Source organism: Anoplophora glabripennis, unplaced genomic scaffold (genome assembly GCF_000390285.2).
Source record: "Anoplophora glabripennis isolate ALB-LARVAE unplaced genomic scaffold, Agla_2.0 scaffold10, whole genome shotgun sequence".
NCBI classification, from domain to species: Eukaryota; Metazoa; Arthropoda; class Insecta; order Coleoptera; family Cerambycidae; genus Anoplophora; species Anoplophora glabripennis.
In genome coordinates this window covers 2316638-2342475 of record NW_019416481.1, presented here as the reverse complement: position 1 = coordinate 2342475, position 25838 = coordinate 2316638, and the positions used below count along the sequence as shown (strand labels likewise).

At 34.4% G+C, this 25838-nt stretch overlaps 2 protein-coding genes across 2 annotated transcripts in view; one reads left to right on the top strand and one right to left on the bottom strand.

Annotated features, from left to right (window-relative positions):
- The window catches only part of LOC108903945 (AT-rich interactive domain-containing protein 5B), a 196229-nt gene extending 176260 nt beyond the window's left edge, over positions 1-19969 (top strand). Inside the window, exons 3-8 of the mRNA XM_018706301.2 lie at positions 1862-2099; positions 15352-15698; positions 16650-16815; positions 16870-17020; positions 17091-17265; positions 17328-19969. Coding sequence (XP_018561817.1) covers positions 1862-2099; positions 15352-15698; positions 16650-16815; positions 16870-17020; positions 17091-17265; positions 17328-19340 — 3090 coding nt within the window. The 3' untranslated portion in view covers positions 19341-19969. The remainder of the gene's footprint in view (positions 1-1861; positions 2100-15351; positions 15699-16649; positions 16816-16869; positions 17021-17090; positions 17266-17327) is intronic.
- LOC108903956 lies at positions 2792-14253 on the bottom strand. Its single transcript, XM_018706311.1, has 3 exons — positions 14145-14253; positions 12520-12759; positions 2792-3006 (listed from the first exon to the last, which is right to left on the bottom strand). Exons 2-3 carry the CDS (start codon positions 12744-12746, stop codon positions 2856-2858), a joined length of 378 nt encoding a protein of 125 aa, XP_018561827.1. The 5' UTR covers positions 12747-12759; positions 14145-14253; the 3' UTR covers positions 2792-2855.
- Positions 19970-25838: the final 5869 nt, after the last annotated feature.

Here is a 25838-nt window from a genome sequence, read left to right as displayed (position 1 = left end):
CTTCCAATTTTAAGACAGTTTTATCATAGACTGTTATGAAGATTATATATATCAAAGAAAGCAATCAAACTGCCTTGCGCCCGGACTAACAACTGGTGTTGATTTTCCACATAAATAGATCAATATCAGTCCATCATCAATTCTACCCCGACAGTCAAAGTAGTATTTCAAAACGGAATGCAATAACGACTAGCTGCTTGTAACTAATTAATTTTATATGCTGTCTATTAACACATAACACGTTAATATCTCATATACTCGCATAATGTAATTATCCGGCACGAATATGTGTTCTCAACTAAATTATGTAGATGGATATACCTCGGTGCCTTTAAAAAAAAGGCTAATAGGATTATATCAAAGTTTGTGTCTGTAAGTTATAAACGGATTAGACTTCTGGGAACCATCTTGGCATACGAGATAAACCTCTAAATGAGAGTTTCACTCGATTTGCGAAAAAAATTGCTGCGGGAGCAACTTTTTCATACAGACACAGCGATTTTGCCGGGAAGTTTTACGAATATGACAGACGCGAGGAGTCCATAATGGAATATCGGGCATGGGGATTTTTCTTAGGCAATTAAATTGATCAGAAGAGCCCGGTTGGATAAAAATAAAGGGGGTATTTTTTTAAATATTTATTAAAACATTAACATAATTTGTTATTGGTGATCGATATGCATCTTCTTCTTAAATGTACGTTAAAAAAAAATTTTTGGTTGTACAGGGTGAATTTTAAATGTACGGTTGGCAAAGGAGGAGGGCCCATAAAGCCGGTTTTTGGCTAAAAAAAATCTGAAAAATTTTTTTTAGTACCTACTAGCAATACTGAATATCGTTTCCACCCTAAACGGACCAACCCCTCACCATCCTTCCCCCCCCCTTAAATGAGATGACACACATTTACATTGAATAAAACGAAAAAAAATCTATAATTATACATACATGTTTGTGCATATTTGATCCAAGAAAGTTTCTATAAACAAATATTTGAGGATTATGAAGATCTTTTTAATTTTTTGCCCGCCATATGGAATACGTCATTTTGAATTTCGTAATTCTGCCTTCAGATTCGTAATCAGAGACCCAAAAAACCCCACTATACAAAAATTCATGCATTTTAAAGACATTTTAATTCTTTTGTCCGCCATATTGAATCCGCCATTTTGAATTTCGTGATTTAGAGTCCAGATTCGTAATCATAAACCCAAAAAACTCCATTACAAAAAAATTCATGCATTTTGAAGACATTTCAATTTTCTTGTTCGCCATATTGGATCCGCCATTTTGAATTTCGTGATTCTAAGACCAGATTCGTGGTCAGCGACCCAAAAAGCTCTTCATATGTAAGATTCATAGGAATTGAATGTCTTTCGCATCTCTAAGCTCTTTAAATATTCCTCTAATAAGCGATGGTTTCCCCGACATTTAAAGGGGGGGGGGGGAAGAAGGGTGAGGGGGTTGGTCCGTTTAGGGTCGAAACGACTCAGTATTGCTAGTAGGTACTAAAAAAATATTTTCCGATTTTGTCAGCCAAAAATAAATTAGGCCAAAAACCGGCTTTAGGGCCCTCATTCTTTGGCATTCTTAGTTTCTCTTATTTTCCGAAGAGATAGGAAAACGGTTTTCTTTCAAGGTTCAATAGCGATATTTCTCTAAGTTTAAGAGAACGTTTTCCAGTTTTGGCTGATTTTTGTAATACCTAACCTATAGTTTTTTTATTTTGAAAATATTCGATTTTGAAAAAAAAGGTTTTCACATAGTTTTTTACAATGTCGGCAAAGTAGGATTAAATAAAAATAACTATTTTCGACTTTTTATTTCCGTCATTAATTTTTGTTTTTTTTTTGTCCTTTTTCAGGATGAGGTGTTGGCCATCTCAGAAAAAGTAGTGATACGGGTGGAGGACCTCATAACCTGGATAATAGCCGAGGCGGAATGGACCTGGGGCAGACTGGCCAAGTGCGAGGAGGAGCTGAAGGACGTGGAGGTGGACACTACCAAGTGCGCTCCTCCCCGGAAGCCCACCGGCACCAGCTTCACCCTCTCGGAGAGCACCCTGGACTTCTCCGACGTGGAGAACGAGAGGAAAACGTTAGGTAGGTCGAGATTTTGGCTTTTCCTGAGTTTTACAGTCACCTTAGCATGCGTAAACCGAAAGTTGAACGCAGTCACCTGTTATTTGGGTCACTTACCTGTTGTTTCTATCTGTATTAAACCATCTTCTGAAATGGACACCCTTAATACGGCCGGAGTTTGTATAAATTGTTACATTTATCCATTAGTAGCAATTATCATTGTTTTGACTCGTCTCTAGTTCAAATGGTGCATTTTAATTTTGAATTTTTAATTATCGATTAAAAATGTTCAGTTTCTTTACTTACAAGTCGTTGCTATGTGTACAAAATTAACTTTCTACAAATATATTTATTTTAATATAATGTGAAAACAAAGTACGGACCTGGAATGTACGATTTACTGACGGACCTCAGAATAAAACATGTTTTAGCATTATAACATTTTATTTAAGCTTAAAATAATATTGTTTTCCTAGATTGTAAAGCTAAAAACGAGCTCACGTGAATATTAAACAATTTATACAAAAAAAAATATTACTTTTGACTCATTTTTAATGTACTTGGAAAATAAGTACCTACGACTTGCTAAGCGGAATGACTGTATTTACTGTTTTGCTTTAAGAAAACTATTAAGGAACTTCTAAGGGGTGAATGCAACTACCTCCTTGCCTCTCCTGAACGGCGCCCATGTCTTCATACGTCCAAAAAATATATAAATTTAAATCTTTTATTCTACCTTAACTATATTGCATTAAAAAACCATAACTTATCGTTAACTTAAGCGTATATGACTTTGATTTCCTCGTGGGGGTTGTACTCCTCCACAATATTGTCCCTGCCAGCATCCCCTTCGGCCTTGTGGGGCGTCGCGTTGTGTGGATCGGGCAGAACACAGCAAACTTGTAAATAACTTTGGAAACAGTCGACACTGAAACAATGGGTGGCAATTTAGTTTAGATGTGGATGGTAACTCGCCGGTAATAATTAAGATAACAACTACAAAACTTTTGTTATTAGTTGGATTTTAACCTGTCTTGCTTACGGTTCTATTCGAGAAAACGCTGCTCAGTAATTAACCGAATATGTATTAGAAATTGCCTGATGAATCCTCTCTCTTTATCCGCCCGTATTTGTGTTCGGAAGGTTATAATGTACGGGGTGAACTTTTTTGGGCATGGTATAGTGTAATTTTTGTAGATTTGTGGTCAGCAAATATGTTTGTTCATATTTAGTTAAGGAGAATCGAGTGCTTCGAAAAAATACAGACAATTTCCTATTATTGGCATATATTTTTGTGCAGTGCGAAATCAAATTCTGTGAATTATTCTCAAATTATTTGTCGATTTGTATTTGTTTTTAATTAAAGCCAAAAATTTGAATATTTAACAGGGGGTTCTTATGGGAAATGATGCTTTAACTCATACCCTTACAATCGAACACAGACGAAAAAGTGTATTTGAATTTTGAATTTATAAAAATATACTTTTACCTAAATCATTACTTAATAGATGAGAGAAAGAAAAACGTAGATTACGCACATTTCACAGAGAAATAAATTATCAAACAAAAAGTTCATGAAAAGTAATAAACACGAAAGAGTAACGGCAACAACGCAATATGGTATGAATGAGGATAGGTGGCGGGAAATTTAAATAAACTTTTCGATACACAAGTTAGTCATTAGAATGGAATATATTCAACTTGTGTCTATTTGTGTAATTCAATTTGGAATAATAAAATAAAATTGGAAAGTTCAAATGAAGTATGTTTTTTTATTTTTTTTTATTTATAAAGAACAATAAACTTTCAATGCAACAATAAAAAATATAGCAGCATATATACACAATGAAACATTGCATCACAACGCATATAACAATCTTATGCATTTTGATAAATTATAACATTTTTAATATCATTTTTCATTTTAAAATTTCAAGCATTTCAATAATTTCAATACATTTTTAGAATACTTTTGGCTGCAATAATCATATCACAGTATAATACTACACACAGGGTGGGCCATTAGTGTGAGAAAGTAAAATAACCCCCTTGTTATCCATAATACAAAAAAAAATTTATATAAAACTTGTACAGAATCAAAAAGCCTAAAGGACAAAATTAATTTGAAACACATAGGGCGATGAGTAAAAACGGGACACGCCAAATATTACATTTTTTAAATGGAGCACCCTGTATATTTTTAAACATAGGGATTTCTGAGAAAATTCTATATATGGCATTATAAACAGTTTAACATTTTAGTGCGGGGTTGCCCAGTTATGTAGAAAATTCTTCGAATTTTGAAAAAAAACGTGACCTCGAAGAAGTTGTATTAAGTACTTTCAACTACTAACACTTGGAGCAAAAATATTTGATAGAGTTTTTGGCAAATGTTAGGCAGACTCCTATAATAGCTAATATCGATATTTTATACAGGGCATTTTTTTATAATACGATCATTTTAAGGAAGTTCAAACTTGATTTTCTAAAATTTTTCAAGTGAAACCGTGTATTTTATTCTATTTTATTCACATATCGGTCCACTTCAACTTTTATTAAGTATGTTCTACACCTAAAGTTGTTAGTTTTTAAGATATTGGAGCCCCAAATTATAATGTTTCAGTTTTCCGTTTAAAAATATTGTATTGGTAATGCTTGAAGATGAAAAATTTGCTAATTATTTGCTCTCTTAATTGGTAAATAATAGAATTTGCCTACGAATATTTTAGGTCCTGCTTAAAATTGCAAAAATAGCTTACAAGCAGGCCCTATTATTTACCAATCATATTCAGCAGTCAGTAATTGGCAAATTATTAATTTTTAAGCATTCAGTACCTCCTAGATTTTTAAATTGAAATAAAGTTAATAGATATAAAACTTCTTTGATTGGAAAATAATTGAAGAGGATTCAAGTCTGGAGATCGTAGAGTCTAAGGTAGTGCTCCTTCCTCTACATATCCAACAATTTGGACGTGCAATATCCAAATACTACTCATGCAGCAAACAAACAAGTGGGCTGGAGTACCGTCATGCATAAACAATATTTGCTGGAACAATCTCTTGCAAATACCTAATTTAATCAAATGGAACTATATACGTACTGAAAATATACGTTCAATAACGATATATAGTTTGAAATACTCTCTTTGTTGCTAAGAGAACAAAAACGAATAAAATCAAGATTGAAATTTACTGGGACGTAAGAAAATAAAATCAAAGGACGCGTACATACATACTTGTATTTTGCCCGTGTTGCGGAGATCAAATACAGAAGTCCACACAGTCCATCGCACAAAAAGAATAAAATGCAGCAGCATCTTCGAAAATCGATTGTGCATCGCGTCGGCAACGTTTTTTTTTTATTAATAAATGCTGGATGCAATTTAATCTAGTCAAAGAAATCTCCATGACGGAAAGCTAATAAAAACATCAAAGCGTATTTCCAATTAGTCCAGTTCTCTCTTCATGTGTATATTATTCCACCGGCATCCCTTTACCCCCGCTGTGGAATTCTAATTATTATAAAATATCTTGCGAATCCTTCGAAAACAATCGCCTTGCTGGTGACATCTCGATTAATCACTCGATGCGATGGTCTGAGTAGTGTATCATCCATACGGGATGTTCTTACGTAAAGAAAATTAAAGGAGTACTCGTAAAAATAAAATCGTTAAGACGTGCTAACTGTTGGAGACATTTTTGTTAATTAAAATCATGGTTTGAAGATAATATGGCGTACCACTCGCATATGGTGACGTCATTTGAGAGAAAGACTGACGAAGTCATGGCATATATTGGCATGAAAATGCAACGTTTTGCCGGTTTTTTTCATATAATCCAGAGCTATTGTGGCCTGCAAAACATGCAACATTTCTTCAAACTTCAAACTTAACAAAATACTTAAGGTACATTTAGATTCTACACACATAAACTACGATACGTAAATGTGAAAATTACAGGCTTTACTTATTACAATTAACATAAATTGTCTGTTTATTATATATTGAGTGAACACGAAATTCTGCAGTTCCCTGCTGTCGTCATGCGCAGACAGGACAAAATTGAGCTGACTAACGAGCATACATCATTTAAAATAATTGAAACATATTTCTACAGCAATTGGCCAGCTTGATCACAATTTATTACCATTGAAATTGGAATTATTTGTTATATCCCCCACTGTTATCTTTGTTTAAGTTTTATTTCAGTAACAGATACCAATTTATACAATATCGTGGCTTCTAATCATATAAAATTCATCAATCTTCAGGGGATCCCAAAGGGTCAATTCTGAGTCCACTCTAGTTTACTATTTTTATTAATGATCCAACTGAATGCTTTGATATCAGTTGTTTACTTTGTGAGGACCACCTTAAGTTGCTTTTGGAAGTTAAATCTTCTATTGATTGTACCAGATTACAAAATTATTGTGACAAACTGAATAGTTGTAGTAATCCTCGTGGTACATCTGTCGCTGCTTTCTTGTTCTAATTTTAACAATACTTGTTATAAGTTGTTACGATGTTAATTGGAACCTGTAAATCTTAAAGCACAGGACCGTATGCACTTCTCCTGAAATTTCTTCTTATGCTTTGACCATTATGTGTCTCGTAATTTATACTCGAATAGCAATTCGGCGAGTCCGGTATTGGTAAATTAGTTCGCCTGATGTTGAATTGACGGCGGTGCGCTGGTCATCAAAGCAAACCTGTATTGGTCCACTAGGTCGTAAATAATTTGTTTGTATGGTACACGGGTTCACTTAGCTTTGCCGCTTTGCCAGTGCCGTGCAGAGCATTGCTTGGCGGGGTATGTTGTTGGTATAATACGTATTATTATTTATTAGTTATTATTATTTGTTCGTATCGTAACCAGTAAAGGATAATAGTTAATAAAATAAATATTATATGTAATTATTTAGTAATTTAGCGTGGCTCTCTGGAGACTCTTTGAAGCGGAGGATAACGAAATAACTCGGAAAAATCCTCAAATAGTGGAACCGGTTTTTGTCGAAAGTATCGAAACAAACTCAGAGTTTAAAAACAAAGATTTACACGCAAAAAGTCAACGTATTATATTAAATATATATGAATGTTTGAAAATTGAAAATAGTGAACAATTTGATAAAAAAGTTAGGAAACGGATTAAAGAATTAACTAAGATATTCAAAAAAAGGCCAATTTATAGCGTAATTAAAGAAGGATTGATCACGGTACAAAAAGAAAACGGAAAAATACAAAATTAAAGAAAATTGACGAATTTACCGGATGTAATGCGGCGCACAATTTATAATATGCATAAAGAAAATAAAGTTCCTACTTTAAACATGATTCGAGATAAATTAAGCGATTATACTGATTATAATTATTATAAATCTTTGGATATTTTACATGTTTTATTACAATGCGATTTTAAACATAAAAAAACTTGACAATCGTATGGTAATTGTATGGTCATATAGCTCGGAATATAGTATATCTAGACAGACAGGGCTAAATTTTTCTGGACGTCTATCGATGCCGTAGAATTTGAGTTAAGGTGGCCATATTCCCGGCCGAGAAATAGTGAAATTTCTGGCGTTTTTAGGTACTGAAATCTTTAAAAGTAAAACGTGTAGAACAAAANCTGAATAGCTGGATTACTACCCTCGTGGTACATCTGTCACTGCTTTCTTGTTTTAATTTTAGCAATACTTGTTATAAGTTGTTACGATGTTAATTGGAACCTATAAATCTTAAAGCACAGGACCGTATGCACTTCCGAAATTTCTTCTTATGCTTTGACCATTATGTGTTTCGTAATTTATACTCGAATTCGGCGAGTCCAGTATTGGTAAACTAGTCCCCCTGATGTTGAATTGACGGCGGTGCGCTGGTCATCAAAGCAAACCTGTATTGGTCCACTAGGTCGTAAATAATTTTTTTGTATGGTACACGGGTTCACTTAGCTTTGCCGCTTTGCCAGTGCCGTGCAGAGCATTGCTTGGCGGGGTATGTTGTTGGTATAATACGTATTATTATATATTAGTTGAAATTATTATTTGTTCGTATCGTAACCAGTAATAGTTATTAAAATAAGTGTTATATGTAATGATCTAGTAATTTAGCATGACTCTCTGGAGACTGAAGCGGAGGATAACGAAATAACTCGGGAAAATCCCCAAATAGTGGAACCGGTTTTTGTCGAAAGTATCGAAACAAACTCAAACGAGTTTAAAAACAAAGATTTACACGTAAAAAGTCAACGTACTATATTAAATATATATGAATGTTTGAAAATTGAAAATAGTGAACAATTTGATAAAAAATTTAGGACACGGATTAAAGAATTAACTAAGATATCCAAAAAAGGCCAATTTATAGCTTAATTAAAGGATTGATTACGGTACAAAGAGGAAACGGAAAAATACAAAATTAAAGAAAATTTACCATTTTACCAGATGTAATGCGGCGCACAATTTATAATATGTATAAAGAAAATAAAGTTCCTACTTTAAATATGATTCGAGATAAATTAAGCGATTATCCTGATTATAATTATAAATCGTTAGATATTTTACGACATGCTTTATTACAATGCGATTTTAAACATAAAAAACTTGACAATCGTATGGTAATTATATGGTCATATAGCTCGGAATATAGTATATCTAGACGAGACAGGGCTAAATTTTTCTGGACGTCTATCGATGCCGTAGAATTTGAGTTAAATGTTTTTATGCGGTTCCAATTGACATCGTAACAACTAGACAGATGGATTGTTTTGAACCATATTGCTTTTTATCCTGTAATTGGGACATTGTACTTCCAAATACATATATAAATAAACGTCACTATTAAAATGGGGATTATATTTGTAACATGAGATTTAGTTTTTACATAAAGTTTATTGTTCTCTACTTGAATTTTATTGATTTAATGATAATGTTGATGTTTATCCTGATTTTATAAATGTTTGTGGGTCTCGTTAAAACTCAGGGTTCTGCTAAAGCTAAAGATTATACCTACTTATAATAATTTGATTTAAAAATTCGGCAAAGTCGGCTTTTAAAAAGACACACACAAACAAAATTTCTAGACGTTTTAAATTTGTACACTCTCGCCAAAAGAATTACACGAAAATACATTCTGGATCCAATTTATTCCGGTCTGAAAAGAATATTTTCCCAATGTGTACGAATCGTCGTTTCGTCTTTTCAAAGCTTATAGTAAGAGGTTGTTGAGAGGGAACTTCAGAAGTTCGAGACGAATCGATAATGGGTAAATAATTATATTTTTATTTACTCGACCGGCTTCACATTTATTTCATGTAACCGAGTGAGTGTTTTTGAAATTTTAATTCATCAGTTGTACATTTAAAAGCGATCTGCGTTTCTTTAATGAAAATAAAAGCAAATGATGGATATTATTAAATCATAAAAAGCGATTAACTGAGGGTAAAATGCAGTTACGTCTCAAAATAATATTATTAAGAACCCATTTACTATTTCTGGGGCTCGCGGTTCGCGTTTTAATTCCGTGACTGGCTAAACGAGCTCTAAAGTCGGCTAGTTCTGAAAGGTGAACTGTATTTCGTGCTGGAAGATAAAGTGTACCTCAAAGTTATTGTATTCTGCATGTTATATAATTTATTCATAATTTAATTAATATAAAAGATGCTGTGTTAATGTTGATGTAAAAGTTTAAAAATTTTACAGTTTCACGATCTACAAAAGTGACAGTTAAATTTACAATAGAGCATTTAATTTTGTTATTAATTCAAGGTTACGGAGCCAATTAGCAAAAATAAATATTAACAATAGAATTATCAAGAGTAAGACTGATTTGGGAAGAGTGTTGTGGTTAATTTCTGAGTAATTTTAGTCATAGTTGACGGGTGTGAATGTGTATTTTTATTTGTTTGTTTGTCATATAGAAATATGCGTAGATTAATAATAGTCATGATTTCCTCATATTGACAATTTTTTTAATACTACTTTTATTATGCACATACAGGGTGGTCCAGATTTTAATAGACAAACTTCGGGAAGGTACTAAACAGCAAAAATTAACATCACTTTGTTCTATGAACATAGGTGCAGAAAGCCACCGTTTATGACATACAGGGCGTTGAAATTAACAAAAATATAACAATTTTTTTAAATATGTGGAAACCATTTCATCAAATTTACCCTTTGGTACCTACACATTTTTTTTTTTCAAATAAATCTAGTTTTGTATGCATACAGTCCAAATTCAAAAACCAGTGGCGGAGAAACAAGCATATCGTTTCCCTGTTTAAAGTAAAACTACACCACTGAATTAATTTGTAATATGAATACATTTTATAACGGTCTGAAACATTCCGGATGAAAAAACATTCTTTTATTTTTGTCGAAATATGAATGGTTTACGAGTACATATTATCTAAGTAAATATCTTGCCACCTAGACTAAATTCCGATCTGATTTTAAATTTTTTGGACAACAGCCTCTTCCAGTTAATGGAGGACATACCTTCGGATCAACGAATCGGGGCCTGGTTTCAAATGGATGGGGCGCAAGCACATTCTGGCCAGGTAGTTCGTGAATGGCTGACAACCAAGTACCAAAACAGATGGATTCGACGGAATGGCCCCATACCTTGACCACCTAGATCACCTGATCTAAATATTTTAGATTATTTTATTTGGGGGTAACCTAGAAAAATGACGTTTATGCTGTTCCTATAGCAAATAGAGACCAGCTAGTGCAAAGGCTAAATGAGGCCTGCACTGATTTTAAGCAAAATCCAGTTTTAATCAGAGCTGCTGTGAATTCTATAACCAAAAGATGCCAAAAGTGCATTGAGTTTGGATATGGGCATTTCGAACAATTGATTTAATTTATTTGTTTTTCATATAACTTTACTTGTTGTTCGTGTTACTTGAAAGTTGAGCTCGACATGTTTGCTATGATAGTGAAAAATGTGTATCAAATTCGGATAAATTTGAAGAAGCGATTTTCCAGTTATTTAAAAAAAAATGTTTTATATTTGACAATTTCAATGAATGTTATCGTCAAAATCATTTGATTGCACTTTTGCTTTAGGTATCCTCATAAAAAATAATCTAATGGATACAAGTCTGGTGCCTGTGTAGGCCAAGGTATTGGTCCATAGCGTCCTATCCACTTGTTCGGGAAGTGAACGTTAAGCCAGTTTCTTACTATAAGTATGGAAGGTGCAGAGCATTTTTTTCCGAACTCTAAATTTTCGCTAATCTAGTTCTGGCACAATGAAATCATTGAGAATTTCCAAATACGAATTTTGATCAATATTTTCTTCAAAAAAGTAAGGACCAATTATTTTATGATACATTATGCCACACCAGACATTTACTTTTTTACTATTATAAGTTTTCAATCGAAAATTTGGATTATCATTAGCCCAGTATCTACAATTTTGTGAGGAAACCACGTCATTAGTTGTGAGTAAATAAAATATTGTGTTTCTCGCCTATTATTGTTAAACAAAAGTCCAAATGACGATCATGATCTCCATCAAGCAATTTATGATTAAACACTGGTTTGAATGGATAGATTTTGTTGTATGTATATTAAAATTCTTTGAACATGAGATCTGCTAATATCTGTGTTTTCTGACTTTTTCCTGAGTGATATCTTTGGATTGTCTTGTCAGAATCCATTACTACAACAGTAGCAGTATCGTTATCGTTGTATTATTTTTTTATCTTTTTAATATTCTTTACATCATCAGTGGTACCAAATTTTATAATTAGCTTGCCAACTGCTCTACGAGTTACAGTTACATTTGGATACATTTCATTAAAAATTTATATAGCATATCGATTATATGAAACATTACCGATTCCATAACATTTCACGAGATAAATTCGTTAAATACTGTTTTTAACAAAACCAAAAATTAAAGGCTTAGGGATAATTTCACATTTTGAATTTTTTTGGAAGCCCTGTATATTTTACTACATATTTGCTTACTGCTCAAGGCTTCTCAAGGCAAGCAAAACTTTTTATCAATTTTCCTCGAAAAATCAACAATAAAAAAAGTTTACAAGAGTGCGGTACCCCATTGGAGGACACTGTATAGAGTCTTCATAAATGATTGCAAACCACGTGATAGTTAAACTTACGCAACCACTGCACAATTAGCACTGTCACCTTGAAATCTTAGTGTCATTAATATTAAAGATTCGTTTACAATGAACAATGACAAACCGTTGCGTCTACCCTCGCGATAATGGTTCAATAAAAGGTCGTAGAAACATTACACGAATCACCAGCCGACGAAACAGAATGCTGTGTTTTAACGTAATCTTTAACTGTTTTATTAACCACCTCAAAGGAAATAAAATTACTCTTGCAAGCAAGATTACTGGTCACGTGACTTGTAATCATTTATGAAAGCTCTACATGAAAAGAAGCATATTGTGCCAATTAACTTACTCGGAATTTATGTCTCCATGACAGGATCTCCAGTTCATGCAGGTGCAGTTCCTTGTATTCTCTACTCTCCTACCTAGTTCAACTATTTCCGCACCTCGTAAGTTAACTTCAACTACTGGAGTTGCATCGTCGGAGACATGCTCATCTCGTGATTTAGCTTCAACTACCGCAGCTCCATCGGCGAAGACGAAAATTGTTAGGAGAATCAGAACCCCCGCGTAATCCATGGCTGTTCACGTCCTGGAATGATATTGTTTACTGATAGCTACGTTTGTTTGTTGTGGTATTTTATAGCGGCGTTATTTGGAAAAGGAAACGGACTGAATCACGAGGATGTGACTTTGCAGTTATCGGGCTTGTTAGTGCTTATGACACAGTCATGGCCGTAATTCGCGATCAATTGTGTTTAAAAAATTAAACAATGCTTTTGAGCACTGAATGTCAAAGAAGTTATATTGTTCGCTGGGAGATCTTTTTCTAATACATTTTGGTCATAATTCTCGTAAGGTTAGAAAAAAGTGCTTAAAATATACAGCATTTGTCAATAGGTTCCCCAGTTGTTTCCTAATAATTTTCTTGCGTCTCATCTGACTAAAGCAGATTCAACTTAACATGTACAAGCCAAGTCGGCAGACTTGCATTAATGTGTGTGGCAGGCTTTAAACAATATGGTGCTTTCCATCTGTTTAATTACATCACAAATTGAAAGGTTAAAAAACATGAGGCCTCTATTTTGTCCTTATTCTATATCGACCTCATTTAACTTCTAAAAAAATTAAACTATATGTTGCGATGTTGAAGGAAACTACCCTTACGAATAAAGCGAGACATTTGCTTGGGAGTTTTGTTGTAGTTAAATCCAGTGTATTATAGATTTACACTTGAGCGACTAACTGCAACTATTGGCTCTTGTTGACACTGCCAATATGCTAACATAATAAGATATGATTATGCAAAAAAATCGAATCCACTAATTTTTTCATACGAAGCCGCCGATTTCGCCTTGTCTAGATAGAATTGCTAGAAATCTTCTCGTAACGCCATTATTATTAATAAACAATAAAAATTAGTTGTTTGAAAAAGTAATGTCAGAATTATAATATTGTAATTCATATTCTAAGAGTGTTTAATTCAAAATGAGCTCGGAAAGTGAAGACGAGTATTTACCAGGGGAAGTATTGGAAGCGGCACAAAGTGCTGTTTCACAATTAATCCACAAGAAATCGTCGAAACAGTACGAGATTGTTTACAACGAAGTCTCTTAAGGGTATTACTGGCATATTTCGAACATAAAATTAATAAAATTAAACCTTCGACGGTAAAAAGTCAATGAATGCCAAAAAAATGTCAATATCAGAAAATTTCCAAAACTAATACCATATTTGAAAAGCAAATCAGTTGGATACCATCCGAAAAAGTCCAAAATTCAAATCACCGGTGTCCTTTTTTTTAATTTCTAACAATGAAAAATACAAACATAAAAACAAACGCATTTTTTAATCGTGATTCCCTTGAAATTTGATATACTTGTGACAACAACTCTATACAGTCGCTGCTATTTACCCACTAGTTGAATAGGTTTCCAAACATTGATCCAAATAAATAAAAAACAAAACAATACGTACCTATAACTTGATCTATGACAAACTTTGCCAGTGACACACACTGTTTTGTGCGGTGCAACTCCGTGAACAACTATTTATACTTAACACATTGTATGTAAATTCGCGGCACTATCAGTAATCAGTAAGAAGAGCTCCGTAAAGTTTACGTTGTTGTCGTATTGACACCGGGTCAAGTCTCAAGTGCTATTTTTAGTAATTCTTTTGTTATCAACATTAAGCTGTTAAGAGTACCTAAACTGTAAATGATAAAATTCTTCGTGATGTAATTTGTGACCGATTTGATCATATTTGAGATTGTGAATTATTTACTGTTAAGGGCTAATGGTATTTTAAAATTTTACACTCTACGATCTCTATAATAAGGTTCAAAATGTAACGTTTCATTCGACCCACATTGATTACTTTATGTTTCCATTTTAATGGGATTACGGACGATTACTTATCAAAGTTGGGCAAGTACATAAATTTCTAACGAGTAAATGTACGATAACCAATTTTAAAATTAATTTATATGCAGTACATCATGGTTCATTTTGATTGGAACTACAGGATACCACAACGAATATACCTAGGATAGTGTTAATCGTTTTATATTACATACAGTGTAATTATTATTAAAAACAAAGCCACGCCTCTATTTTTTTTAACACGAACGAATCTAATGAGTATGGTTAAGTGTATTTGTTGAAACAATTATAAATAGGGCTGTGAGAACTGAGCCGCAGGACATAGGCGTACGCATCATGTTAAGCGTCATAAAATAAATTACGTAGAAAATAAGCAATAAATTAGTACAATTTATAACATTGTATTCAAAACTCACCCTAAGGCAACAATATACTAACGTGACGCGAACGTGAAAAGCATTCTGAGGCTCGCGCATGTCTCAATTGACCCGCTTGTCACGCCATTGAATTGCGGCTCTCTCTGACAGCCCCATTATAGATCAATTTTTAACAAAATGACTTCAGGGATTTCAGCTTCAAATAAAACACCAGTATAATGGTTTCTTGATGTCCCACAAGTTTTATCTGAAACTTTTTTTGATAGGACCAAGTATATCCTAAAAAGTTTTCGGCCTGTATAATTAATTACATTAAATGAATTGCAGTGTAACTAAAAACAAACAGTTTATTAGAAATTTAGAACACAATTAGGATTGGTTACTAATCGTTTATTTATTTATTTATTCTTTTTTTTTTTTCAGATTCCCACGAAGTGACTTCGGGCCCCCATGTGATAATCCTGAGTTTTCCGAAATACTGCCGCTACAGGTCCATGATGAAACGGCTGGAGGGCGTGGAGAACCTATATCTGAAATACAAAATAGTGAACGCACTGGGCGGCTTCTACGTCACCCACCCCAACACCAGGGTGCTCTTCTGCAAGGACACCTTCGACTACCCCGAGCTGGAGGGCCACGAGCTCCTCTGCAACCACCTCGCCCCGAAACTGAAGGGCAGACCCAGGGGAAAGCGGAAAAAACGGAGCGTCTCGCCTGGGTCCGAGAGCAATGAGTCCGAATCGTCCATTACAAATAGTTACAATACAAGGGTACGTTTGTTTAGTTAGGGAGAACGCATAAACTTTTTATTTTGATTACCAAGCCATGATGTGAAGGGCCAGGCTAAAGGAATATCCCGAAATATTGCGAGAACTACAAAATACTTCTAAATGCTTCCATTGGAATACTTGGAAAAACTCTGCATGTATCGAAATATTTCCAAGACTGAACAGTATCTAATGTACATGTATTGAAAATCATGAAAACACTTCAAAGAACTCGAAACACTTCCTCTAAATGTCAAAATATCTCGAAAACTACGAAAACTTTACATAGTCTTTCCGAAGTCAGTCCAACATGTATAAAAACGCCTAGTAATAAAATTCAATGAGTTTAATAGGCGTCCCTAAACAAGTTTTCTGCTAAAGGTAAAAAAATATAGTAATTTGTATATCACGTGTAGAAAATTTCTATTATATGTTCTTTTGGTAACAATATGTTAATGTCCTCAAACAATTTTATCATATTGATGGTAGATTTTGGTTATGACATATCAAAAAACATTAACATTTTCATTAAAATATATTAATGCTCGGCATGAACCAACGGGAAGGTATGAACATATCCTTGCCAGGAAAGGTTGTTAGTTTAGGTTAGAAAAGTTATTAAATAAAAATAATCAACAAAAAATAATTCCCGCATTGCTGCACTGCACTGCAAGGCAATTTGTCAACAACTGAAATTTATGGCCAGTCGCCCAGAGTGGCTGTATTTGTGAACCGCATGGAAATTAGGGAGGTCAACTGTCAAAAAAAAGTATTTGATATTCATATGCATGGTATTCAAGGTTATACTTTTAATAATCATTTTCAATTGAGGTACAAATATAACACACTCTGTATTCCTTTAGAACATTTATTTTTAATAAATTTCTCGAGTTTTTTGTGCACTTCGATACGCTTTAATATAATTTTAATTTTCATGGTGTTGTCCGTTTTTAGGCAGAAAATAAGAATGGCCTCCGTTGCGACGGCAACATTACTCCACGTCGCAGCACTAGGTGCCATGAAAATAACGAGAACAAAGAATTCGTTAGGAAGCTCACCGCATTTATGAAGTCTAACCACACACCGATAGGCCGAATTCCGTCCTTAGGCTACAAAGAACGTGAGTATTCGCCGTCATGTTGCAGTTTCGTCGGTCTCACCGCCTCTTTTTTAGTAAACCTTCACGAATTCTTCACAAAAGTACAAAAGCTGGGAGGTTACGACGCCGTAACCACCAATCGTTTGTGGAAATCCATATTCGACGATATGAGCGGACATCAAAATAGTACAAGCGCTGCTACTGTCATAAGACGCCATTACGAGAGGTAATTTGGATCATCTTCGATCATTTAAGATTTGCGTAGAAGTGAACTGATGCGATCGTTTTTGTTCTAGGTTTTTGTTGTCATACGAACGTCACATTAAAGGCGAAGAGTACAAACCGCTACCCGTGTCCGAAAGGAGAAGACTGAAAAGCAAACGCGGCAGCAGCAGCCTAAGTGACGCGGAATCTAGCAGCGGTGATGCCACCCCCACGCCCTCTACGTCCAGAAAGACATCGGAAAGTAAGGTATACGATAAAATCCGGTAGGAAAACAAAATTAACAGGAACTAACCTTTATTTTGTCGTAGGACTCCCGGACTGAGGGGAAACCGTCGTCGCTCAGGAGCGTTCGCGTCAAGCCCGAGAGGCAGAAAGAGAAACAAGGTAGTGAGAAAGCCGGCAGTGTTCAAAACAATAACAATAACAGTATGGATGAGGAGACTAGCGTCAAAATGGAGTGCGAGGATGCCACGTCAGAAGTGAAGCCTAAAGTCGAGAAACTGATAATCAAAACTGAAAGTATGACTGTAAAAACTGAATACACACCCATAAAAATAGAGACCGCAACGGAGAAAGTGGAAAGTGTTTCTGAAAAAGTCGAGTATATCGCCTGTAAGACGGAAATCGTTTCCATCGAGATGAAAGCTGAGATAACCCCAGTTTTAAGCGAGAAAGCGGTGAAAGCCGAAAGCACGCTCGTGCAAACAGATTATTCCGCTACGAAAGCCGAAATTGTGCCGCTCAAATTCGAACCAATCAAACCAGAGAGCAACGAAATCAAAATGGAACCGGTCACCGTCAAGTCCGAAAGCACGAAGGTTCCGGAGAAAGACGCGGAACCGGTCACGTCGGCCGCCACTCCCGCCGCACAAAAAATCTCTCCCGACAAAATAATGTCTCCCGTGGAGGGCAAAGAAAACATACCCATCCTCAAAATGGCGGACACCGCCTCGAAAAATAGCCCCGAAGTCGTAGAAGTACCGGCTAAAGCGAAACCACCGGAAGTTGTAGGCGCCGAATCTGAAGCTTACAAAGGCGCCAATAACACGTTTATTGAAGTGAAGAAGAGAAAACTAGACATACTAAAAGAAGGAGGATTAGAAGTGACGCCCGTAAGACCCACGATTAGTAATCCCATTAAAGACAGCCGACCATCGGTCATACAAACAGTAACCCCACCGGCGCAAATAATTTCCAAACCGCTGAAACCTGAGATGATGCCACCGCCTTCCATAACCAGTGTTCCCCCAAAACGCGTTCACGTGCCCGTTGCACAGGCCCTGAACATCAGCCAAGTGAAGGCGCCTCCATCGACTCCAAGCAAACCACCCAAGTCGACACCTTCCACGAATTCGTTTACATTCGTCAACGGCTCCACGCCTCCCAAAGTAGTGCAATCGAAATCTATTTATTGCTATTCAGAGAAAACAGTCTACGGCAACCCAAAAGACATCCTCTCACCAACCATAAAGAACGTGGTGCACGCTCCCAAGTTCATCAGCAGCATCCCGAGGCAGAACGGAGGCGATCCGGTGGACTTATCCGTGAACAGTCCGCAGAAACCGGTGGTGGAGATCATGCGAATCCCTCAGGCACCATCGTCGAGCTCGCACACTCCCTACAACCGAGACGCCGTCACGAAGAACCTCTACAAAACTACCTCGCCGATAATGGACGGCAGAAGACTGGGTCCAAATCTAGAGATAACGTTAGTAGGTCCGAACGGCAAGAACAGCGCTCCCAGCTTACATAAACCTTACAACTATCCCGCCGCGCAGCTGCACAACCCCCACGCGAGCAACAATCCGTACCAGCACCACCAAAAAAGACTCTCCTCCGACTACTACAACCCCAGCAAGATGCCGAAGGGCGACGAGAACGGAAAGTACGGCAAGTCGCTGCCGCCGCTCTACAATGACATGAAGGCGGGACTAAACATACCCAATCCCTACGGGAGTAAAAAGGCCGACATGATGAACAACCACCTGAAGCACATGTCGCAGAACCAGCACCAAATGAAGCACTTCCCCAACCCCGGCCTGCCGGCGTTCAGCCCGTACCTATCGCAATTGTACGACGGGAACAAGTCGATACCCCCTTACCTCCCTCTGCTGGACCCCGCGATGTATTACTCGGCCGCGATGCAGAGCCTGTACTCCAGCAACGCGCTGAGCTCGGTGCCGCCGATACTGCCGATCCCTACCCCCGAACAGCTCAAGTTCTACACGGAGCTGATGGCGCACGGGCGACTCAACATGCCCTTCCAGCTGCCGCCGGACGGCAACCCGCCGACGGTCAACAACAACCTCAAGAAACCATAGGACATATCAATCGTAACGCGTAATTCTGGTCTTTTTTCGGAGAGGGCGCATCTATATCGACCAATGTTGAGACTATTTGAGCGACAATAGAACCTGTACATTTGTTGAATGTATAAATCGAATAAGTGTAAGCTAAGTATTAGGTATTGGTATCCGATCCGGTCGGTAGGGGGCGCGATCGACCAAGGGTTGCGCGAAGTTGCCGTACGTTGATTTACTTAATTTTGTTAAGTAATAAGGGTTCGGTTTAGTAAATGCTCCTGTACTCGCTGCACCTGATTTAAAAATTGGAATATTTTCTATTATTTTCCTTTGACATTTTTTGAGTCAAACGAATTATTCTGTGTAAGAAAAATATTTTGACCAGTGGCGGCTGGTGAACATTAAATATAATATTTTGACGATAAATCGTGGGACCTGTACCATTTTTAGGGAACTATTTCTAGGTGGTGAATTTTCACGACGAAAAAGTTCCCAAATAAATTTGTAAAATAAAATATGAAATTAGATCTCGAAAAGGATTGCACATATATTTGCAAAATATTTATTTCGTAATCGATTGATAGGATTCGTTAGGATTTTTCATATTTTATAAAGTTACAGCTTTATAAATTTTGAAAACTAAAATGTTAGTATCTAATTAAAATGTAATTAGGTGAAACTACAAAAAAAATTTAAAAAACAAATTATGAAGAAAATAAATCCATATATGTAATTGTTTTCAAAATTTGAAGATCGGTAAAATTTTAATTTTTTATTTCGCAAATTTCATTTAAAATTTTGTCGTCATCAAAATTCTGTTAGTAAGTATAGAAATCATTTCTTAAAAAGATATAGGTCCCCAGTCTTCATTATAAAAATATGACCCCTTTAATTTTCACAGGCCACCACTGACATACATATGTTTTTATCCTGATATCAAAATATCAAGATAACTAATGAAAAACTATTCTGCTGTAAAATTTTGTTCATTTGACCAATTTTTTATTGTTTCAATTATTTTTTGATTTTTTGGACGAGGAATGCACTTTAAATTTTTTGTATTAGAAAATTGATTATATTTACATTTATCAGAAAAAAAAATTCAATCATGAAAAATTTAGTTCCTCCTCATCACTGCTCATATAAATAATTGGAGGGATTTTTGTGACACTTTTCCGAAAAATCAAGATTCATGAAGTTAAAGCAACCATTTTTGAAGTAATATTTTATTTGTCTAGTAAAGCAAGTCTTTTCAAATTTGAACACTTAATATTGGTAACTACACTTAAAAAAGAAATCATTAAATTTACGAAGCCCAAGAGATTTATATCGCCTTCATTGACAAGAAAATTGATCATAAGACGAAAAAATAAACACAAAAATCATTAACTAGGAGTCGATAATAATAATCGTTACTGAGAAGAAACATTTATCATAGTGACTACGTTTTCCACTCAAATCACTGAGACTATTTTCAAATTTTCCAATGTTTAAAATAAATTCATATAATTAAAGCTGATTTGGCGGATTTTAATTCTTACAGCAGCTTTGTTTAAAATGTTAACTGTTTTAGTTATTAAGGTTGAGACTCAACATCTTTGTTAGATTTTTTTAATAATATTTGATATTAAGCTGTTTAATTATTTTGTAGTTAAAAATAAGGCTGTATCATCAGTATTGTTATCAATAATAATGATATCAACTGATGTAACGGATTAAAAGAGTATGGCCATATTTGTTGCTCGTAGTTTTCAGCATCCACTTTATTTAAAATTAATTTATTTTTAACAATAACACCGAAACATTTTTCATAAATAAAAAAGTTAAAAAAGTTTTGCGCGTGTTTAAATCCTAAATTCTATGCAAAACTAGCAAATATTATCTAAGTATGTTACACTCTATGCGTTCTAAAATTCTCAAGTTGAAAATAAAATCACTGTGGTTGGGCGCCATTTTTAAAAATTTAAAGATAATCATGATCAGCTTTAAATTTTGTATTATCTTCACTATGAAATTAGTTCTTAGCCCAAATCTGATGAAATTTTATTAATTTTTTTGTGAGAAGCCACTCTTTCAGAAAAACAAAATATAAGAATTACATGCAGCATTAAATACATGCAAAATTAATCACGCACTATACAAATGAGTTCAAAATGTTTGTAAGCAGTTAATGTTACAAACCAGTGCTAGGTGTATCACAAATAAAAAAAAATAATACCTACTATCTTCAAAAAACCGCGCTTTTTAATTTTTTTTTATTGTGCCGGGATGAAGCAAATCAATAGAGCAATTTTTATGTATAGGATTTATTTGTTTTATAACAATAGTTATTTACAACCCTACTTTATACCTATAAATTACCCTAACAACTAAACTGATGCTAGGCCACATGCTACTTGTTACTGAATTTATGATCATTTCCAATATATGAATAACATATTTCATCATAGATGAGTCTTTCTTTAACATAATAGGTAGGTAAGTAAAGTAAAAAACAACTGAATTTCTATTCATTTTTCATTTCATTTTCATTTCATTTTTCGTTAGTCGGAATGGGATAATTCTTTTAAAAGCCTTTTGAAATTCGTTTCGCTTAATTTTGTTCATGGGGATTAATCTTATTAATCAATTAAGTATTAAATTAATTTAAAATACAATTGAAGTTGAATATTTTTTATTTATTTTAATAAAACAAGAATTTTCATATTTGAAAACCATAACCTCTTCAAAATCGCAAATACTAAGCCTACTACAATTCTTTTGTAGATGCCAATTTATGAAAAATAGTTAAATTTTTTTATTCGTTATTATTATTATTCTACACCCTTTATCTTGATCTACTGCTTTTTTTAATTTACTTTTTTAAATTTTATCCATAGAATAGACTTCGAATTAAAAAAATGGCTAATACAATTCTTCAAAAATCGACACTGAAAAAATCATAGCAAGGATTCGCAATATTAAGGAAGTTACAATATCCAAATATGTACGTCTTTAGAGTTCAGTTAATAAAGTACACTGGAACTTTTTTTGTTTCTTACTTGACCAATCATTTTATCCACGACTTTAAAACGCGCAGAAATAATTTGGTCATATATTTAAGTAAATAATAAAAAACCTTCATTAAATAAGTACCAGATCTAAGTAAAATTTTTGCACAGAAGGTACCTGCCCTACTATTAAAATCCTGTCCTGTCCTGTCCTGTCCTGTATTGTCTTTGTCACTCCTACTACGAACTCTCTTTTGCTCAGCGCATCTCACTGACAAGATGAGTTTGTTCAACTGGTATTAGCCTCAACACCAGCAAATTGAGATATCCTGTAGATTTTTGGAGTGGTGCAAACAAATCGTCTGATATTTGACATACTGATACTTCAAATTCTTGATATACTATTCGCGATTATCGCAATTTTGACCCGCCCATCTCCCTACCGTCCGGATCGTCTTAATAAAAGTGTATTATTAACTTGTGAATGTTGAGACACTATGTTATGTTTTTTAACCTATAGATGTCGAATGAACCAGCTTGTTTTTTACATGAACCGTTATTATATTTTTTTGCCGAGCAAAATGTAAATGTTAAATAATCGATTTAATTGAATGTTTTTCATGTAAAAGAGGATACCGTTCATTTCTAGTACGTTGTATATACAAAGGCCAGATTTAAAGTTAGTGTCTGTGATTTTATTATATAAATAGGTATACCAAATTACATTTTGTACATATACATATATATGAATTCCCTATTTTCTCGACTTAGTCAATTATTTAAGTTTTTATAAGTAATGTATGTACAGTTTACTTTTATAATTAATGTAAGTGTTAGTTTACTATGTTAAGCTATCGCCATTATATATAAGTATAATAAATAACACCGAGCTTTATTTCAACCCCCCAATTTTATTCGTTCCAATGAAGCAACTGCGTTGGACGAATTAACCACAAATCTAATCCTGCTAAAATGATTTGGACTTTGTAAGGAAGCCTTGTAAAAAATCTAATTCCACAATATTGATTTAGAGATAATGTGGTGTATGCTAAGATAAAGGTTGTAAAAACACATGAACCACAAGGTAAACAGCTAATTCATCGTAATTATTAATGATAGCGATAACAACTTGTTACAAGCTAATGTGACAAAGTATTTTAGTGTTACTATCAAATATACCAGAAATTACAATGTAATGAACACTTTGGTTACTAGGGTTAACAGTTTTGCTGCATGAAAAAGAGTATCTACATTAATTATTTAAAAACATTGATAGAACTGAACTGACACCAAAAAAACTGAAATGGGATCCTGATCCGTCGATAGAACTGCAAGGCTTTTGATACTTGTGAACTTAAAAAGCATAGCAATTATCAAATCTCCGAGTTCTTTACGGAGAGCTGCACGCTCAGTCTTAAAGTTACAAAAACTTTTAGTTTTCAATCAATTCTTGGTTCATCTCAATCGGTTCATTCGTTCGAAAGTTATCAGCAGAAAGATCATTTCATGTTTCTATTACATTTTGTTTACATTAGCCGTAATCAATCTTCTATCGTATCTTTCAACTGGTGATTACTGCAATTATGTACCGTTGTGATAAATAAATAATAAGAATTAATAAAATATATCGTTGGATTACTACCATTTTATCTGCATTAGATGAAAACCGAAACGGAAGACTTTTAGATGAGAAGAAATACGTGTACAAATGTACGAAAGAAAAAATCAAAAATCAAAATCAGATTTTGCTTGAGATGCAGAATTAAATACTAAATAGTAAAAATTTTTAATCAGCGCTGTCACTGTATAGTTAGGTAGTCTCAATTTTGTTATTGCACGTTTCATCCGCGGCAATTTTTTTTTTATTCGTTAACTCGTCAAAAGTCGACATTTTCGATAAATTTTCAGTTTGACAATGCGAGTCTTTTTTCTCACCTAGCTGCAAAATACTTTTATGTTCTAGAACGCTAAAGTCTTTTTCGTTCTAGAAAATAAAACAAATGTCAAAATAATTTGTGATTTTTTGGAAACTTATTTATGATTTTATTAATTAAACAATATACATTTCAAGTAGTATAACATTTCAATACAAAACAGTAACTATTATAAACAGGACGATTACAATTTATTTGGCACTACATGTAAATTGAAAGTGCCGATATTGCAATGAGTTAAATTTATACCAGATTCAGTGCTGTCAGTTATCGTAGCTTTTAGTTTTGGGTGTTCAATGGGGCTGCTGTACCTATTTGTTTAAGTTTACTGCGCATGTTGTATTATTGGCAAGTTCTGTTAGGCTCTGTTGAAAATGGTAACAGTTTATTTGCGATTGAAATTTTATTTTGTAGAATATATGTCTACACCACCCCATGTCGTTTAATGGTGGTAATATCGGCTCCTGCTTCAGAGTGGCGGAAAAACGTCTAAAACGGTGCCCTATATAAATTTCTGGATTAGGAAAATTGAGATAAGTTGCTATTTCTTTTAGCACATTCCTTATTTTGTTGACGCCAACCACTTGGTTAACACTTTCTTCCACTGGCATACTTCGCAAAAAATCTTCAACAATATTTGCGGTAGGCCTTGAAATCAGAAAACATTTCGGAGTATGAGTTTTGGAATTGGGAATTCTTATAATACTAATAATAATTGAATCGATGATTAGAAGACAAAGAGTCTTCTAATCATCGATATCATCGATCATTATCTTTAATAGCTCATTTCTTCTCAAAGCTCCACAAACGCCATTAATTTGAATTATCTTTTCCAGCAGAAATCTATTTTCAGGTGCTCCTTGTAAAAATCTCTCAATTTCCTCTTTCGTTAGAATTCTGGGCTTTTTCGGACAGTATCCAACCGATTTGATTTTCAAATATGGTATTAGTTTTGGAAATTTTCTGATATTTATATTTTTCTTGGTATTCAGTGTACTTTTTTAACATGGAATATGCTGACCATAACGTCGAAGGTTTAATTTTGTTAATTTTATGTTCGAAATATGCCAGTAATACCACTTCGGACACTTTTTGAATTTTCTTAGAACTATGTCACCCTTTGAATTAGTTGTAGACAATCTCGTACTGTCTCGACGATTTTTTGGGGATTACTTCCCCTGGTAAATGCCCGTCTTCACTTTCCGAACTCATTTTGAATTGAATGGTTCCGAGTGGTACCGATTTCCCGTATCTCTACCACTGATTGACATATTTATAAGCTAACTCAGCGAATATTTTACCTCTAATACTAATTAGATAAATCATAATTCAGTTTTATCAATCTACGTCAAGCGTTTTCAGAGGTATTTAAAAAATGTGATATGTTTTTAAATACCTCCTGCGATATTTTTTTAAATATCACACTGTATCTCGAAAATGAGGCCTTCCTCGCATTTATGGAATTTGATAAAGAGCTTTTGCTCAAACAGATAAGTGCTACGAAATAATTTTAGCACAGGTACAGAGTTGGGTAGTACTGTTTTGTGTGTAAAACGAAAAAAGCAAAGAACACATTTTTTTTATCATATCCA

Excerpts from the sequence above, each read along its gene's own strand:
- LOC108903956 (XM_018706311.1), bottom strand. The coding sequence starts at position 12,746 with ATGGATTACGCGGGGGTTCTGATTCTCCTAACAATTTTCGTCTTCGCC. Across the intron at positions 3,007-12,519 it reads CATGGAGACATAAATTCCGA|TGTCGACTGTTTCCAAAGTT; the intron begins GTAAGTTAATTG and ends CCATTGTTTCAG.